At 51.6% G+C, this 19,399-nt stretch overlaps 1 protein-coding gene across 1 annotated transcript; it reads left to right on the plus strand.

Moving 5' to 3' along the window:
• Nucleotides 1-405: 405 nt before the first annotated feature.
• Nucleotides 406-18,148, plus strand: SZRD1 (SUZ RNA binding domain containing 1). Its single transcript, XM_082274572.1, has 4 exons — nucleotides 406-471; nucleotides 12,935-12,981; nucleotides 13,226-13,477; nucleotides 17,491-18,148. The coding sequence occupies exons 1-4, from the start codon at nucleotides 421-423 to the stop codon at nucleotides 17,591-17,593; spliced, it is 453 nt and encodes a 150-aa protein (XP_082130698.1). The 5' UTR covers nucleotides 406-420; the 3' UTR covers nucleotides 17,594-18,148.
• Nucleotides 18,149-19,399: the final 1,251 nt, after the last annotated feature.

The following is a 19,399-nucleotide window of genomic DNA, read 5'->3' on the forward strand; positions in this document are numbered from 1 at the left end:
TGGGGAACACTACCCCCACTATTTGTCCTGGAGTCACAGAATGTTACAGTTGTCACCAGAACATGAATATAGGGGAAATCCCCCCAATGGGGACACCGGACTGGCCATGTGACCGGAAGTAATGCGCACAGATGGCAGACAAAGATTATACCCCTCCCTGATTAATATTTCTCATTGACAATAATATAGTGTGTGTGGGGGAGGGGGAGACACACAACAGTGAGCTTATAATGACACTGCTCTCTACAGACCAGAAATGGGAGTACCAAGATGGCGGACCGGCAGTTTCCGGTTGACGCTATGCCTTTTTCCGGTCACGTCTTGCGTGTCGGCCGCGCGCGTATACGTTTACGTGCTGGTGCAAGGGTTGCGCCTGCGCAGCAAAGGCCGGCGCGCGGCCTGGTTTCCGGGGAGCGGAAGATGGAAGAGGATGAGGTCGCGGAGAGTTGGGAAGATGCGGCCGACAGCGGGGTGAGTGGAGGCCGGAGAGTGAGGGGAGACCTCTCCTGTCTGTATAATGGGGGAGGGTCTGGAGTGATTGAGGCCTAAGGGGGAGGAGGAGGCTAAGGGTCTAGGGAAGGGGAGGCCTGGAGGAGGGGGTGATGTTGGAATGAGGCTTGCAGCAGGGAGGCTGAGACCTGGGAGTGAGTGAGGAGGAGGCTGAGGCTGGAGGAGGAGGAGGAGGAGGTGAGTGAGACTGGGGGAGGATGAGTAAGGCTGAGGCCTAGGTAGGGGGTGAGTGAGGAGGATGCGGCTGAGGCCTGGGGGGAGGATGAGGTGAGGGAGGCTTAGGCCTGGGTAGAGGCTGGGGGAGGTGAGTGAGGAGGCAGAGGCCTGGGTAGAGGCTGGGGGGTGATGGTGAGGAGGAGGGGGGGCTGAGGCCTCCAGGTGGGATGAGTATACTCCTAGGTCTGGGGGGGGGAGGACCTCTCCTGGGCCATTCCATATTATGTTGGTGTCTCCTACACCTTGGTGATGGGAGTTCCCACCAATCATTGATCGTCTCTCAGTATTGGGGGGGGGGGGGGTGTCTGCAGTCTCAGCAGGAGGGAGTTGAGTACAAGGGAGCCGTGAGGAGGTGACTGGAGAAAGAGGTGAGGTGGTGGTAGGGTGAGGGGTGACAGAAGGAGGTGGGTGAGGGGTGACAGGAGGAGGTGGTAGGGTGAGGGGAGGAGGTGGGTGAGGGGTGACAGAAGGAGGTGGTAGGGTGAGGGGTGAGGGGAGGAGGTGGGTGAGGGGTGACAGGAGGAGGTGGCGGTGGGTGAGGGGTGACAGGAGGAGGTGGCGGTAGAGTGAGGGGTGACAGAAGGAGGTGGGTGAGGGGTGACAGAAGGAGGTGGGTGAGGGGTGACAGGAGGAGGTGGGTGAGGGGTGACAGGAGGAGGTGGTAGGGTGAGGGGTGACAGGAGGAGGTGGCGGTGGGTGAGGGGTGGCGGTAGGGTGAGGGGTGACAGGAGGAGGTGGCGGTAGGGTGAGGTGTGACAGAAGGAGGTGGTAGGGTGAGGGGAGGAGGTGGGTGAGGGGTGACAGAAGGAGGTGGTAGGGTGAGGGGTGACAGGAGGAGGTGGCGGTGGGTGAGGGGTGACAGGAGGAGGTGGCGGTAGAGTGAGGGGTGACAGGAGGAGGTGGTAGGGTGAGGGGTGACAGGAGGAGGTGGCGGTGGGTGAGGGGTGGCGGTAGGGTGAGGGGTGACAGGAGGAGGTGGCGGTAGGGTGAGGTGTGACAGAAGGAGGTGGTAGGGTGAGGGGAGGAGGTGGGTGAGGGGTGACAGAAGGAGGTGGTAGGGTGAGGGGTGAGGGGAGGAGGTGGGTGAGGGGTGACAGAAGGAGGTGGTAGGGTGAGGGGTGAGGGGAGGAGGTGGGTGAGGGGTGACAGGAGGAGGTGGCGGTGGGTGAGGGGTGACAGGAGGAGGTGGCGGTAGAGTGAGGTGTGACAGAAGGAGGTGGGTGAGGGGTGACAGAAGGAGGTGGGTGAGGGGTGACAGGAGGAGGTGGGTGAGGGGTGACAGGAGGAGGTGGTAGGGTGAGGGGTGACAGGAGGAGGTGGCGGTGGGTGAGGGGTGGCGGTAGGGTGAGGGGTGACAGGAGGAGGTGGCGGTAGGGTGAGGTGTGACAGAAGGAGGTGGTAGGGTGAGGGGAGGAGGTGGGTGAGGGGTGACAGAAGGAGGTGGTAGGGTGAGGGGTGAGGGGAGGAGGTGGGTGAGGGGTGACAGAAGGAGGTGGTAGGGTGAGGGGTGAGGGGAGGAGGTGGGTGAGGGGTGACAGGAGGAGGTGGCGGTGGGTGAGGGGTGACAGGAGGAGGTGGCGGTAGAGTGAGGTGTGACAGAAGGAGGTGGGTGAGGGGTGACAGGAGGAGGTGGCGGTAGAGTGAGGTGTGACAGAAGGAGGTGGGTGAGTGGTGACAGGAGGAGGTGGCGGTGGGTGAGGGGTGACAGGAGGTGGTGAGGGGTGACAGGAGGAGGTGGCGGTAGGGTGAGGTGTGACAGAAGGAGGTGGGTGAGGGGTGACAGAAGGAGGTGGTAGGGTGAGGTGTGACAGAAGGAGGTGGGTGAGGGGTGACCGGAGGAGGTGGCGGTGGGTGAGGGGTAGTCTGAAGCCCTTGGTTGGCAGTAGTGCTCTTTGGTAAGTGTTCAGCAGAGGAAGATGGTGGGGAAGCTCTGGTGACGAGGAGGATCCTCACCTAAGCTGGTCGCTCATGGTTCAGTAGGGGGACGATGTCCTGGGGTGGGGGCGGGGATTTCCTCACCTAAGTCGGTCTCATGGTTCAGTAGGGACCGGCTGGTTGCTTGTATAAATGTCCATCTACAGATTGACTTCCATACAACCACCCTGGTGAACTTTTCCCTTGTTAATCACTGCAGCCTGCAATGCTGATTGGTGGATTCTGTAGGTGGGGGAAGTCCCCCCGCTGTTATACAATCGCTCATTGGGGAGGATTCCCTCATCCACATCGATTAATAGGCTGCCCTATGGCCAGATTTCCATGTGTCTGGAAGTCATACTGACTGGGGTTTACTGATAATAATTATCTGTACTGCTAATGCTGTGATACCTGATACCAGTCCTTTCAGGCTCGGTTCTTTCAGCTGTCAGCGGTATTCCCCACTGACAGCTGAAATGTAAAAAAAAGAGAAACCACAGCGCTTATCAGCTAAGGAGCGAGGCCGCCACATTCCTAATACTGATGACAGCTGTCAGCGGGGTTCCCCTCTTTATATTTGAAGTGTAAATGAAGTCCTGGTAATTGGAGCTGTAAAATAAAAAAAGCCGGGCTGTTTATTAACAACATCGCTCAACACGGAAACCAGAAGATACTTTCTTTTTTGTATCGGTTTCTTCATCTACAGATCAAAGGAATGAACTTTCATCTGCAGATTGGGCTGTAAAAGCAGAAGATGCATTCTAGGCATTAAAGTCATTGTAAAGGTTCTTTTTTTTTTTTTCTAACAAACTTGTTATACTTGCATGCTCTGTGTAAGGGTTTTGCACAGAGCAGCCCCCTGATCCTCCTCTCCTGGGGTTCTCTGGTGTCGCTTTTGGCTCCTTCTCTTCATTGGGTGTTGTTTTCCATGGGGGCACCCATGCGGGCACGCTCACAAATCCCTCTGCTGCATCCATTGACATAGACAGCAGAACTTGGCCCCGCCCCCCTCCTTCATATCACTGGGTTTGATTGACAGCAGAGGGTGCCAATGGCTCCTGCTGCTACCAATCTATCCAATAAGGATCTGAGACAGCACCTGAAGCTGCTGGGCTCTGTGCTCATTGCTGGAACATTCGGGTTAAGGTAAGAATAACGGGGGTTCTGGGGGTGGGGGGGGGGCAGCTGCACCCAAGAAGGTTTTTCACCTTAATGCATAGAGTATAAAAGTAATAAACTCAAGACTTTACATCTCCTTTAAGATAAAAGTCCTGTGTGCAGCAGCCTCCCCAGCCCCCCCCCCCGAATACTTGAGGTCCTTCTCTGTCCAGCAATGTCCATGAGTGTCTCAGCCCTCTGAGATTCTCACTCCGCTGCTGTCAGTCAGGTAACCAATCAGGAGAAAAGGGGGCGGGGCTCTGTTTCTGAAAGGACACAGAGAGCTGTTACTCAGCTCGGGTGCCCCCATAGAAAGCTGCTTGCTGTGGGGGCACTGAACAGGAGGGAGGGGCCAGAAGAGGAGGATCCTGGCTGCTCTGTGCAAATCCACTGCAACAGAGGAGGTAAGTGTGACATGTTTGTTGTCTTTAACAAAAAAAATAAGACTTTACAATCGATTTAAAGCAACCTGTCAAATTATAAAAAAAAAGTGTGTGTGTGTGTATGTGTGTGTGTGTGTGTATGCGTGTATATATATATATATATAGTGTATATGTGTGTGTGTGTGTGTGTATATATATATCTATATATATATAGTGTATATGTGTGTATATATATAGTGTATATGTGTGTGTGTATGTGTGTATATATATATATATATATACACACACACCTAGATCTAAAGATATAATATTATTATTTTTTTTATATATAAATGTTACTCTGTTTTAACATATTAACCCTTAATTTACTCCTTTTTCTCCCTCTCCATGTAATATTTTCCTGCTGATTTTTTTTTTTTTTTTTTCACTTTGATTTCCTACCTAAACAATTAACTTTTTTTTTTTTTTTTTTTTTGCTTTGTTCATTACTATTTCTACATCTTTAACATATTTGTGTTGCACATAAAAAAAAAAAAAGTGTTTATTACAAATCCTATATATATTTTTTTTTTTTTATTTAACTTTTTTTCAATGCTTTGTACCATTGCTGACAGCTGAAGTGTAAACCAAACTGTTGCCGACCAGTATCAGTAATTGGTATCGACGAGTACAAATAAAGTATTGTGCATCTCTTGTACTAACCAATCAGGTTATTGATGTCGTTCTCTTTGCTCTCTTATAGGGAAGCAATATTTACTGTGAAGTGTAAGGTGTGAGATTTCAGGGGCGGTGTATCTATATACCTGGCTATAAATAGTGTGTGATTTCCCTTTAAGGCTCCCAGGCAGTTATTAATACCTCCATGTATAGCGTTCTTTATTTGGCAGCCGTGTGATGAAGCATAAAATGCTGAGCGTCTTCCAGACTTCTCATCAGACGTTTCTTGGGGAGAAGGTGATGAGGGTCTCGGTGTTGTGTGATCCCGGGTACTCCCCCTGCTAGACCATGGCTGAGGATTAACCCCCCCCCAGGACTAGTCTGACACTTCGCTCCTATATGTAAAAATCTCTACTTTCTCTTACGTCCTCCGACAGTCGCCGCCTCTTCATATTCGTCACATATGGGGTATTAGACTTTGCTCCGAAGGAGTAGCTAGGCAACAGAATATGTTAACAATAAAGCTTTAACATATCCCACCCTCAAGGGGTGGTCCCCTCAGTCAATACCCTCCTACTTCCTGCAACCATATCTCAGTTTTAATGTCTAGCTTGTCAGGAGTGGCTGGCTCTCTCTGTGCTGGGACTTTCTGTCCCAGACTCTTTCTTCTTTTTAATATTTTGTTTGAGTTTTTCTCTCTACCTTTTAATTAGCTGTTATTTTGTCAGCGTTAGTTAGTTCTTCGGACGAAGAGGATCATGCGGACTGGGTCTCGGGCTGATCCCCCTGGTCGCAGGTCGTGGGTCAGTGGCTTCCCAGTCTGCCATCGAGCGTTCAGCCAGGTAACGCTCCTGGCATAGTGAACGACCCATCCCTGTTCGGTGCAGGGATGATTGGTGAGGTGGCTACCTCACTGGACGCTGTGCGGTTTCTTAACCCCCATTTTGTGCGTCTTGAATTGCGACTCTCCCTGCCTCATGTGCAGCGGCTTGTTCGCCTGTGCGGGTCCCCCACGCCATGTGAGGTAAGTGTATTTATGTGGGGACCTGTCTGTCTGGGGGGGGTGTCAGTCTGGGACTGTGTAACCTGCCTCTATTCACACTGCTTGTCTCCCTATCTCTCGGCTGCATGCTGTGGGCTGCAAGGGGGGGGGGGGGGAGCTGTATGACACTGTGTGTGTCAGGCTGGGCAGTGTGAGAAGCTGTGTGCTGTGGGGCATGTTTTTTGGCATGTTAGGGCATATACAGCGATCGCTGCGGCGATCTAACATGTATCCTTATATTGGAATGTAATGTGTGTTTTAATGCACTGTGGAGCGGCGTTTTCGGCGCCAAACGACGCCATTTTGCCTGCACCCGCTCCGGCCGCATGGTTTACATGCATGGCGGCCATTTTCTTGTAGCCTCCATAGGCTTACATAGAGCGCCCTGGCAGCATCACTTCCTCTTTCCAGGAACACCGATCGAGGCAGCAGCGGCGAGGGTCTCCTCAGGTTTTATCCTTCTGTTCTTGCTATCCATTGCCTGTGTTCAGTTTGCATATTCCCTGTGGGGGTCTCATTGTGCTTGAGTGTGGTGCGGTGGGCTGCGCTTGCCGCGCTTGCTAAAAAGGGGCAGTTAACCCTTGGTTGTCTGGCATTACAGGGGCAATGGATTCTCAGGAGGGCAAATTTCCTACAGTATTGGTGGAAAGCCAGGGGACCGCTGTTTCCCCCCCAGGGGGGGATTTAGCCACTATTGTGGCTGGCCTTGCTGCTCAGGTGCAAATGCTGGTGGCTGCTCAATCTACTAAAAGGCCCAGAGTTGCTCTTTCCTCTGATTCTGAGGGTGAAGGTGATGGGGCTGTTCTGGCAGGGGCCTCCTTATCGGGGTCCCGCTCCTCTCTTGATCTAGTGGGGTCTGAGGTGGAGGCTGAAGTTGAGGGGGTCGATAATTCTCCCCCTGGCTCGCCTGAAGAGCTTGCAATCATGGATGAGTTGATTGCTTCCATTAAGCAAACGCTGCGTTTGCAGGACGAAGTGTGTCCCCCCGCTGCCTTGGCGGCTTATGGGACGCAGAGGAAACGCAGGACGCCGCAGGTTTTTCCCTGCAATGCTGATTTTCAGCGCGCTGTTAAGGATCAATGGCGCGATCTGCGCAAACCTTTTGCGGTACCAAGTAAATTCAAGCTGCGTTATCCTTTTTCGCCTGCCACTGATGAACGGTGGTGTGTGCCTCCACCAGTGGATCATGCAATTGCGGTTTTGAACAAAGCCACTGCGATTCCTGCAGAGGGTTCCCCTGTTTTCCGTGATGCCACGGATAGGAGACTGGAGTCTCTTGCCCGTCATACTTATTCTGTTACGGGTTCTATGCTTAAGGCTCTGTTTGCTTCTCTCATGGCGGCCCAGGCGATCGCAAGTTGGACGCAGATGCTTAGGCGCGTTCTAGTGGCCGATTCGGCCTCGGCGGCGACCCTGGATATGGTGGATCAGATCCACCAGGGTGTCATGTATCTGTGTGATGCGGACCTGGACCTGATTCCGTTGGCTGCACGTGTGCACAGCGTGGCGGTGTTGTCTCGCCGCCTGGTTTGGTTAAAATGTTGGTCGGTGGACCAATCTTCACGTAAGACCTTAGCCAATCTGCCTTATGATGGGTCTCGCCTTTTTGGGGAGTCCCTGGATGTGTTGATTAAGGGGATCACCGGGGGTAAGAGCACTCTCTTGCCCCATTTCCCCAAGGCTAAGGGGGCTTCTGGGAAGAAGCATGCAAATTTTCGGCCCCCTCAGGGGTCCTTTCGTGCCTTTCGGCCGCACTACAAGGGCAAACCGTTCAAAGGTCAAGGCTCTCAGAAGAAGCCCTGGTCTGGGAAACAGAAGTCCGGCCAATCCGGACCTGCAGCCCATAACAGTTCGGCCTGAAGGGGCGCCCTCACCCAGTTTTGGGGTGGGGGGACGCTTGCTCGGTTTTCTTCAGCCCTGGTTGGCCCGTGTGCGGGACAGATGGGTTCTGGAAATCGTTCGATCTGGTTACAAGATCGAGTTTCTCTCTCGGCCGGAGAGCAGATTTTTTCCCTCAAATCTTCAACTGTCTCCAGAGCGCCTGCGGGACCTGCACCTGGCGGTGCGGGACCTGAGGGCTCAGGGAGTGGTGGTTCCGGTGCCTCATCGGGACAGGTTTCGGGGGTTTTATTCCAATCTGTTCACCGTGCCCAGAAAGGAGGGCAAGGTTCGTCCGATTCTGGACTTGAAGGCTCTGAACCGCTCTGTGCGGGTTCGCAAGTTCCGCATGGAATCCCTGCGGTCGGTGGTGGCTGCCCTGGTTCCGGGGGAATTCATGGCCTCCATCGATTTGAAGGATGCGTACCTTCACATCCCCATATTCGAGGGTCATCAGAGGTACCTTCGATTTGCCATTGCGGAGGATCACTACCAGTTCGTGGCGTTGCCCTTTGGTCTCGCCTCGGCTCCGCGGGTCTTCACCAAGGTGCTTGCACCGGTTCTGGCATTATTGAGGGCCCAGGGCATTTCTGTCCTGGGGTATCTGGACGACATTCTGGTTCGGTCTGCGACCGGACAGGGTCTGGAGGAGGAACTGTCTGTCACAATGCAAACTCTGCAGGAGTTTGGTTGGACGATAAATTTTCCAAAGTCGACACTGAGTCCGTCGGTTCGTCTCCCCTATCTGGGAATGATACTGGACTCGGTGCAGGCGAAGGTCTTCCTGCCGGAAGACAAACTCAGGACTCTCCGGGAGGAAGTCAGGTCCCTCAGGGACGTTCCGAACTCGTCTCTGCGGACGTGTATGAGATGTCTGGGGTTGATGGTCTCGGCCTTCGAGGCGATTCCTTTCGCACAGTTTCACACGCGGGGTCTCCAAGCGGAGATCCTGTCCAGGTGGGACGGGCGACCTCAATCTCTGGATCTTCAAATCTCGTTGAGTCTTCGCACCAGGGAAAACCTTCTGTGGTGGCTCCAGTCCCCGTTGGTGTCCGGGGGCAAGTCGTTTCGTCCGATCTCGTGGACGGTAATCACCACGGATGCCAGCCTGTCGGGCTGGGGTGGAGTTCTGGGCGTTCTGTCCGCTCAGGGGACTTGGTCGGAGGGGGAGTCTTCCCTTCCGATCAACATTCTGGAATTGCGTGCGATAAGGCTCTGTCTTCATCGCTGGACGGACCGGCTGCAGGGTTGCCCGGTTCGGGTGCAGACGGACAATGCCACGGCGGTGGCCTACATCAACCACCAAGGGGGCACCAGGAGTGCCCGAGCGGCTCGAGAAGTGGCCGACATTCTGTCTTGGGCCGAGACTCATGTCCCGGCGATAACGGCGGTTCACATTCCGGGAGTGGAGAACTGGCAGGCGGACTATCTGAGTCGCCAGACCCTGGATCAGGGGGAATGGTCTCTCCATCCGGCTGTCTTCCAGACGTTGTGCGCGAAGTGGGGTCTTCCAGATGTGGACCTGTTCGCGTCTCGCCTCAACAACAAGGTGAAGAGGTTCGTGGCAAGGACGCGCGACCCTCGGGCAGACGCGTCGGACGCGTTAGTGGCCCCGTGGCATCAGTACAGGCTGATGTACGCGTTTCCACCGATTCAGTTGCTGTCCCGGTTCCTTCGCAGGTTACACTCGGAACGCAACACGGTGATTCTTGTGGCACCGGACTGGCCTCGCCGGTCCTGGTACGCAGACCTCGTGAATCTGGCGGTCGACGCCCCGTGGCGTCTGCCTCTTCGAGACGATCTACTGTCTCAAGGACCGATATACCACCCTGCTTTACAGTCGCTGGCTTTGACGGCCTGGCTGTTGAGACCGAGGTCCTGAAGGAGAGGGGTCTCTCTCCGGAGGTCGTTCATACTTTAATCAACGCAAGGAAGTCTTCCTCGGGGAAGGTTTATTACCGTACTTGGAAGGCCTATTTTGCCTGGTGTGAGTCCAGGGGGTTTTCACCCCGCACGTACTCGGTGTCCCGTGTGCTGTCTTTCCTTCAAACGGGTGTTGATCAGCGTTTGGCGCTGGCTACGATAAAGGGTCAGGTGTCTGCTCTGGCCGTTCTGTTTCAACGTCCCGTGGCTTCCAACCCTTTGGTTGGCACCTTTTGTTCAGGGTGTGCGGCATCTGGTTCCCCCGAGGCGGGATCCTCTGCCCCCTTGGGACTTGAATCTCGTTCTCTCTGTGTTACAACGTGCTCCTTTTGAACAGATCAGGGAGATCTCGTTGTCTATGTTGTCCAAAAAGGTCGCCTTTTTGGTGGCGATCACTTCGGCTCGCAGAGTGTCGGAACTGGCGGCTTTGTCCTGCAAGTCTCCGTACCTGGTTATTCATTTGGATAAGGTGGTCTTGCGACCTAATCCTTCTTTTCTGCCGAAACGAGTTTCGGAATTCCATCTTAATGAGGATATTGTCTTGCCTTCGTTGTGCACGAAGCCTAAACATCCAAAGGAGGTGAGATTGCACTCTCTGGATGTTGTTCGGGCGATAAGGGTTTACCTTAAATCGACTGAGTCTTTTCGAAAGACGGACTCCTTGTTTGTTCTTCCAGAGGGTCCTCGGAAGGGCATGGCGGCTTCGGCCTCTACCATCGCCAAATGGATCAGGCAGACCATTGAACAGGCCTATGCTTTGCAGGGGAAGGTTCCCCCTGTGCCTGTGAAGGCGCACTCTACTAGATCTCTGAGTACGTCTTGGGCCTGTCATCATGGGGCTTCTGTAGCCCAGGTGTGTAAGGCGGCGACTTGGTCGACCGTGCACACTTTCACAAAATTCTACAAAGTTGATGTTCAGGCATCGGCGGATGCTTCCTTTGGCCGCAAGGTTCTTAGTGCGGCTGTTCCCTAGGGTCCCTTGTTGGGGACTCCTGGCTGTTGGGATAAGTTTTGTATCCCCTGGTTTTTTTGTCTTTTCCTGGGTTGTTGCTCCTGTTGAGCACTTATTTTTGCTGTTGCCCAGCTGGTTTCCTTCCTTTGGTAAGGTTCCTTTCTTTGATGTGGAGACTGCGTTGCCTTTCGGCGCGGATGCGTTTCCCACCCCTCATGTTTGCACTGCTTTGGGACGTCCCCATATGTGACGAATATGAAGAGGCGGCGACTGTGGGAGGACGTAAGAGTAAACGGAATTTTTGTAAAATCTTACCTGTAAAATTCCTTTCTCTGAGTCCTCCGACAGTCGCCGCCCCCGCCCCTCTTTTGGGGTTTGATTGTATACTCTACTGCTATTCCATTAAAACTGAGATATGGTTGCAGGAAGTAGGAGGGTATTGACTGAGGGGACCACCCCTTGAGGGTGGGATATGTTAAAGCTTTATTGTTAACATATTCTGTTGCCTAGCTACTCCTTCGGAGCAAAGTCTAATACCCCATATGTGACGAATATGAAGAGGCGGCGACTGTCGGAGGACTCAGAGAAAGGAATTTTACAGGTAAGATTTTACAAAAATTCCGTTTTTTTTTTTTTTTTGTTACTGGAAAATTACTTGGAACCCCAAAACATTTATTTATATATAATTAGCAGAGACCCTATAAAATTAAATTGTGTATGTTGCAATTAAATCGCAGCAAAAATCATCCCAAATGTGCCTGGCTCTGTGCCTAAGAGCTGCTTTGGCGAGCTTTTAGAGCGGAGGGAGGCCCATTCAAATAAATGGTGCCGCACCAAAAAGCTAAAAAAAAAAAAAAAAAAAATGGAGCCTTTGAGGCCCAGCAGCACCTGGTGAAGAAATGAGTTTGTTTGGACCAGCTTGGCCCAAACCAACAATTTAAACTCTTAGGACACCTGGAAATCCGCTTCGATAGCCTGAGTTTATCTAAAAATCAACACAAGGGGCGAAGTGTGATGGGTCCATTGTGCTGATTCTTCTTTTCAGAGAAATGTTCCTCTGTCCCATCCTCCCCTCCTTTACAAATGACAGATCTATGAATGGAGGAGGGGGAGGAGCTATAAATGAACTGCTGTTCACCCATTCATAGATTGTGTGTCATTGGTAGAAGTGGAGGTACGGCTTCTGTGAATGGTGGATCTGGCAGGAAAGGGGAGGGCATAGTTGGGCTCTCTCAATGAGCGCTCCCAACAGACCCCTTAGCTGTATTAACCTCCGCTGAATCAGAATATTTACAGCAGAGGGGGTTAATACATCTAGGGGTCTGTAGGGAGCTATCCATCGAGAGATCCAGACTATGCCCACCCCTCTCTACCATTCATAGAAGCCGTATCTCCGCTGCTACCAATGACACAATCCATGAATGGATGACAAGCAGATCATTTATAGCTCCTCCCTCTCCATTCATAGATCTATCACTTGTAAAAGCTGCAGTATGGCTTCCACGAATGAAAGAAAAGTGTGGGCATGGTCTTGATGAGATGACCCCCCCGTGATTGACAGATGCAGGAGCCAATGGCACCTGCTGCTGTCTGAACCAACAAAGACAGCGAGAGTCTCTTCTCTCATGCACTGTACTGAATCCAGATTGGGTATGTGTGTGTGTGGGGGGGGGGGGGGGGATTAGAACTGCACCTTCATTCATTGAATGTATGGGGGGTAAAAAAACCTTCGGTCTTTAGAATCTGTAGTGTCTTGCAAACCTGGCCTGTTAGTGGGCCCTGAGGAGCGGAGTTGGGAGTCGCTGGGTGTAGAGGGGGGGAGTCGCTGGGTGTAGAGGGGGGGGGGGAGTCGCTGGGTGTAGAGGGGGGGGGGGGGGAGTCGCTGGGTGTAGAGGGGGGGGGAGTCGCTGGGTGTAGAGGGGGGGGAGTCGCTGGGTGTAGAGGGGGGGGAGTCGCTGGGTGTAGAGGGGGGGGGGGAGTCGCTGGGTGTAGAGGGGGGGGAGGAGTCGCTGGGTGTAGAGGGGGGGGAGGAGTCGCTGGGTGTAGAGGGGGGGGAGGAGTCGCTGGGTGTAGAGGGGGGGGGGGAGTCGCTGGGTGTAGAGGGGGGGGGGGAGTCGCTGGGTGTAGAGGGGGGGGGGGAGTCGCTGGGTGTAGAGGGGGGGGAGTCGCTGGGTGTAGAGGGGGGGGAGTCGCTGGGTGTAGAGGGGGGGAGTCGCTGGGTGTAGAGGGGGGAGTCGCTGGGTGTAGAGGTTTTCTTACATTGTCCCTTCCACTCATGACGTCTTTGTGTTTTACATCTAGGAGATAGAGCGACGGTTGGAGAAGTTGAAGATTAAACAGAGAGAGAAGTGAGTATTGGTGACCCCAGGAGTCGTCTCTGCTCCGGAATTCCTCCAATCGGATGCTGATCTTGTAAATTCTGATTTGTGTTTTTGGTTTCTGTGTCATGAGATAACCCGATCGATCCCACATGGATCAGATGTCAGAAATACTAACTTCTGTTACTAGGTCTTCCTCCCCCCCCCCCTCCTCTTTCAATGCACAGGTCAGTCAGCTGCTAAATACAGAATTTCATCTTCTCTCTCTTTTTAGTAAATCGAGGTCTCCTCCGAAAATCCCCGTGGTCATCCAGGACGACTCTCTGCCAGCTGGTCCTCCTCCTCAGATAAGGATCCTCAAAAGGCCGACGAGCAACGGCTTGGCAAGCAACTCCCATTGCAGCAGCCGGCCCACGGTGCCTGTTAAGTCGCTGGCGCAGAGGGAAGCGGAGTACGCGGAGGCCAGAAAGCGAATCCTGGGGAGCGCCAGCCCAGAGGAGGAAGCGGAGAAGCCAGTGGGGGACAGGTGACCCTCTGTTTTAGTGACCGTTTATAGCAAGGGTCTCAAACTGGCGGCCCTCCAGCTGTTGCAGAACTACAATTTCCATGAGGCATTGCAAGGCTAACAGTTTCAAGCATGACTCCCATAGACAGAGGTATGATGGGACTTGTAGTTCCACAAATGCTGGAGGGCTGCCGGTTTGAGACCCCTGGTTTATACCAATGCTTCAAATAACACTGCCTCCTTTCCAAGCATCCCCCCCCCCCACTACTTCAGCAGAATTTAAAAAGCTGCACATTAATGCATTTTTTGCACTGCCGATTTCAATGCGACTTTATTTACCGGGAATCTATACAAGTTGCAAAGAAGTGCTGCAGGAACCTTTCATAATTGCTGCGACACGAGTCGCGGAAAAATAAACCGCTCCATTGCCAGCAATGAGGTGAGACTTGTCAGTAGTTTTGCTACTGTAAGTTGCATCAGTGTGAACAGGTGCTTATTACTGTAATGCAGTTGGGCTGCGTGTGTTGTAATTAAAGCATTGTGTGTCTGTAAATATTTTATTCTATCTTTTCATGTGACAACGCTGAAGAAATGAGACTTTGCTACAATGTAAAGTAGTGAGTGTACAGCTTGTATAACAGTGTAAATTTGCTGACTGTTTGCAGGCTTTCTTGTCCATCATCTTTAGAAGAGGCTTCCTTCTGGGATGACAGCCATGCACGCCAATTTGATGCAGTGTGCGGCGTATGGTCTGAGCACTGACAGGCTGACCCCTCCCCCATCCCTTCAAACTCTGCAGCAATGCTGGCAGCACTCATACGTCTATTTCCCAAAGACAACCTCTGGATATGACGCTGAGCACGGCACTCAACTTCTTCGGTCGACCATGGTGAGGCCTGTTCTGAGTGGAACCTGTCCTGGTAAACCGCTGTATGGTCTTGGCCACCGTGCTGCAGCTCAGTTTCAGGGTCTTGGCAATCTTCTTATAGCCTAGGCCATCTTTATGTAGAGCAACAATTCTTTTTTTTCAGATCCTCAGAGAGTTCTTTGCCATGAGTCTCCATTTTGAACTTCCAGTGACCAGTATGAGAGAGTGAGAGCGATAACACCAAATGTAACACACCTGCCCCCCATTCACACCTGAGACCTTGTAACACTAACGAGTCACATGACAACGGGGGAGGGAAAATGGCTAATTGGGCCCAATTTGGAGATTGTCACTTAGGGGTGTACTGACTTTTGTTGCCAGCGGTTTAGACATTAATGGCTGTGTGTTGAGTTATTTTGAGGGGACAGCAAATTTACACTGTTATACAAGCTGTACACTCACTACTTTACATTGTAGCAAAGTCTCATTTCTTCAGTGTTGTCACATGACATTTCTCTTTCGTTCATTGATGGACACAGCTCCTGATTTTCATAACCATTAGTTATACTGCCCCCAACAGGAGTAGGACACTAAGCAGAAAAAATGCGCTACATAGCCCCACCGGACGGGGCTGGCATTCGAGTTAAACGCCTCGCAAGGTTGCATACGACCGGGTCTCGGCCCGAGTTGCAGCGTTCCTCCTGACCGACGGCCCCCCATTTAAATGGCGAGGGGTTCTGTCTGGAGCGGTGCCTGTCTGGTTCCTGGTATGGTGAGTAGCTCTCCCCCAGGAGGGTTTTGGGGTGGACGTGGGCCCCTCCTTGGGACGGTCAGACACCCGTATTCCCTTCCTTCCCATTGGCCACCCTCCCCTTCATCTGTCTCCACCTATGCTGGGGCTGTATTTGTGGTCTGGTCCACCTCCTGGGGTGGGGGCAGGACACTATACTGGCAATAAGGGGTGCATGGCCGGAGGATCGCCTGTGCAGGGGGGGGGATTATACGTGGTGGGGGCTCCTTCAAGGGCCCCCTGTTGTGCCTTGGCTTGTCCTTGAGGCCTAGGGATCCCTCGGAGCTGCGTGGGGCCGCCATTTTGTTGTAGCCTGTGTGCACCGCGGCCATTTTTGTGTAGTCTGGCAGCCATTTTGCCATTGAAAATAGCAGCAACTACTGATTACTGTTGTAATGTCACTAGTACCCCCAAAAGTGTCAAATGTCAGGGGTCCGATCTGTCCGCCGCAATGTCAAGAGTCCCACAAGATCGCTGCCATTGCTACATATGATGTTCATTGACGGACACAGCTTCCACCCCTCTGTGGAGTTATAATTCTCCTGACACTGCTTGTAACAAAACTCAGTGGCTATAGCATAGAGAGGGGAGTATATACCCTGGGACCGCCCATAGGTGTAGCCAAACTTTTTTTTTTTTTTCCTGCCTAATGTTCTTCCCCCTGTAGGGGGCAGTATAATCCAATGGTTATAAAGATCAGGAGCGGTCAGTCAATGAACCTCAGAGAAATGGATTTTATGGAATTAATTTTTGTGCTCTTATGGGCTAAAATACGTTTTGCTGACAGTGCAAAGATGGCTCTCACACAGTTTCGCCTCATTGGCCAGACGCACACCTCTGAGCACTGCTCTAATGGATGGCACCGCTGACGAGTGCATAGTTCAGGGGTCATGTTGGACCTCCTGTAAAGGAAGGCTGCTGCTTGTGTGAGTCACCAGTGGTCCAATTCCTACATCATCAGCACAGGGTGTTCTTAATACTAGCTGTAGCACTTGGCAGTTAAAAAAAATAAATACTGTGTGCGGCCTGACTGGATTCCAGTAATTGGGGGTTCATTTGGGCTTTAAAGTGATTTTGTACAGAAATAATAAAAAAATGTATAAAACCTGCTCTGTAATGGTTTTGCACATAGCAGCCATGTTCCTGCTTTTCTGAGGTGCCCTCCTGGTGCTTCTGGCTCAATACCCCCCCCCCCCCCCACACCCTCTGAGTGCCCACCAGAGCTAACTGCTTGCTATGGGGGCACTCTTGCAGGCTCGCTTCCGAGCTGCGCTCTGTGTCCAGTGACACACACAGTGCGGCTCAACTCTGCCACCCCCCCCCCCCTCTCTCTCTCTCCTCACTAGCTGTGATTGGACACTGAGCCAGTGCAGAGAGGGGGGAGAGATCAGACGCTGCTGTCATGCACAGTGCTGGATCGCCATTGTACTCAGGTACGTATAAAATGGTGGGAAGCTGCACAGGGAAGGTTTCCCCCTTCTTTTTTTTTTTTTTTTCTTTTAATTTTATAATGGGGTAAGAGTGTCCCGTATTAAGTGGTTAAAAGAACCTGCACTTTATAGTGGGGGTGCACCGATATATTGGCCGAAAATGGGGTTATCTGCTTTTGCTGATAGAAAAAAGGTGCTGAAAAATCCGTGCAATTTTTTACCGCAATTGCTGTGCGTTTTTCAGAAGTCATGTGACTCAAATGCAACACAGGTGTGTGTGTGTGTGTGTGTGTGGGGGGGGGGGGGGGGAATAGGGGTTTCTCTGATCAAATATGCAATAGAAAGCAGGATTTTTAACATCGTAAGGGAAACGCATTTACATTCATGATGATCAATTCAGACCCAGTACAACTCTGTATGATAATACAATTTATTTATTTTTTTTTTCTTTAAAGTGCATCCTGATTTTTTAGTTTTGGCTCTAGAATTTTGTCGTTTTGGTGCAATGTGCAGTGATTTCTAAAATTCTCACTGGAACGTTCTGTGGTTGAGTGTGAATGTGACTTTCTTGGGGAAATCTTATGCCTCGTTTCCACTGAGTGGTATGGTACGGTTCGGTATGGTACGGTTCGGAGCGGTACACATTGCGTTTCCACTGCCAATAGTACCCTTTCATGATAGGTGTGGTGTAGCAGGAAAGCTGTGATAGACGATTCTCTGTCAACCAATCAAAGTTCTGCAGAGTGTAGCTCCACCCTGTTGGTACGGTACTAATGTGCTTGGTACCCCAAAAAGTGGTACAGTTCGGAATTAGGGTACCATTCATAATGGAAACGGCATAAATAGCGTACCGAACCGTACCGCTCAGTGGAAACGAGCCATTAGTTATTTAACTTCACCGTTTCAAATGATTTCACCTAAAATTCTTCTTTTCCCTCCTTTCTAGGCCGGCAAGAATCAATCAGCTGGAGGAGAACAGACAGCCTAACAATGTGATCCGGCAGCCGCTGGGTCCGGATGGATCACAGGGTTTCAAACAGATCAGATAGATGTCATGGAGGACTTTGCCATAGTAAACTGCACTGGCCTGTCACACCAATGGACTCAAGCGGAGGGAATTGCCTCATCTACTTGCACTTTGATGCCCTTTTGCTCCGCCCACTGTGACCTTAAACCCCGTGCACTGTGACCCCCCCTCCCGCCACCCCTGTAGCTCCGACCACTGTGATTGGCACACCGCCACAGGCTGCCCCGGGCCTTCTTGGAACAAGGGAAAGCCACGTTTGGGCGTGTGTACGATGGACAGGGAGGGTGGTGAGGAATCCATGCCAAGTGCAGGAAAAGATGGGGGCGCTTTGTGCCTGTAACTGCCACTTCTGTTGAAGTTACCGCCAGCAATAATTACTGTTAGTTGTGTCTCCAGGGAGGGATGTGGGCTGCTAGTTCCCCCAACCCCCTCCTTCCTTCCTACTCACACACATACACACCGTGTTCCACACATGAATTTTCTTAATGAGTCCACGTCTGCCTCCTCGCTATGTCAGGGGGGCGTCTTTCATATTGGTTTTTCTTTCTTCTCTTTGGATGTAGTGTGCATGAGCTGATTTTTAACTGTTTAAAACAAGCCACATTATTAATTTTAATGGAGGAAAAAAGCTAATTTATAGTATTGGCAAAAGAAAAAGATAACCAACCATCTGTCAATTTTTTTATTTTTTTTTCCTCTCATTTAGATCAGCAATGACAGACGGTGATGGGTTTGGCTTCTGCAACTATATAGGGCTTGCCCGTGCTGTACGCCCTCTAGGATTGTGTGCGCTTGGCGAGTGCCGCCCTCATATTGCAAGGGCAGAATTGCATGAGCTGCTGTCCAGCATGATTTAGGAGTTGGGGAGGATATTCCTCAGGGGTCCCCCCCTCCCCTGGCGGTTTCAGTATTGTGGTATCTGCATTGAGTCTGAGACAGTTAGGAATAGTATGCCTGGGCTGTCCCTGGTGACCAGAGGAATGTGGATGATGAGAGTGAAGCTTTACAGATGTGGCGGTATTATAGTTTGGGGGGGGTCAAGTGACGCCTGCAAACAGCATAATGCATACAGTAACTGGCAGAAGAGGGAGGGTCGCTCCCAGACACAATGCTGGGATGTGGGGTGCAGAGTATCCAGTTCGGGATGATCCCTCATGGGGGTGGTATGGAGGGTGGGGGTGGACAGCTGTCCTTTCCAGGGTCGTACCCACAGGCTGCTCCCGGCCTACATTTTACTTTTAGATATCAGATCAAATCGCATTCAATAAAGTTGAAATGTATATTTTATTCAGTATTTTACATGCTTGTACTGTTTGCTGTGCATCCTTCTGCTTGGGATCTGACCTAGACAAAGACTGTGTCCCTTTTTACTGATGAAATCTAAAGACGTCTGTTTTCAAGCAGAGGTGTTATTTCTCGACACAGAGCGTAGTCAACCTGTCGGAGCAAAGGAGATCATCCCCCTCCAACCGAGCAGAAACATTATTATTTTTTTAAGCTATAAATTGAATCAGTGTCTGTAATACAATGTGTACAAACCCTTAAAATGAAGTCATCTGCAGGTGGAAGTCCCCTTCATGCCTAAGATGCCTTCCGTAGAAGAATGACAGATAATAATCATGGATATTATACAGCAAGCTTTCTAGGACTATTCGGATATCGCATTTACACCTGCTGGATCACTAGATGTAACTTATTACTCTTCAGACTAAGGGAGGCAGGAGGTCTCCGGTTGTCTATTTTCCCTCAACTTCCTGTCCTTGTGACCACGGGGGGTATTGCTAGGTGCTGAAATTCCTGCCTTCCTTGCTTGGGAGTTCAGTCTTGT

This window comes from Pelophylax lessonae (assembly GCF_965119305.1).
Source record: "Pelophylax lessonae genome assembly, chromosome: 12".
NCBI classification, from domain to species: domain Eukaryota; kingdom Metazoa; phylum Chordata; class Amphibia; order Anura; family Ranidae; genus Pelophylax; species Pelophylax lessonae.

What these genes read in the sequence shown, in the direction of transcription:
- SZRD1 (XM_082274572.1), top strand. Translation starts at nt 421, where the DNA reads ATGGAAGAGGATGAGGTCGCGGAGAGTTGGGAAGATGCGGCCGACAGC. An exon ending in AAGATTAAACAGAGAGAGAA is followed by an intron (nt 12,982 to 13,225) that starts GTGAGTATTGGT and finishes CTCTCTTTTTAG; the next exon opens with TAAATCGAGGTCTCCTCCGA. An exon ending in GAGAAGCCAGTGGGGGACAG is followed by an intron (nt 13,478 to 17,490) that starts GTGACCCTCTGT and finishes CCTCCTTTCTAG; the next exon opens with GCCGGCAAGAATCAATCAGC.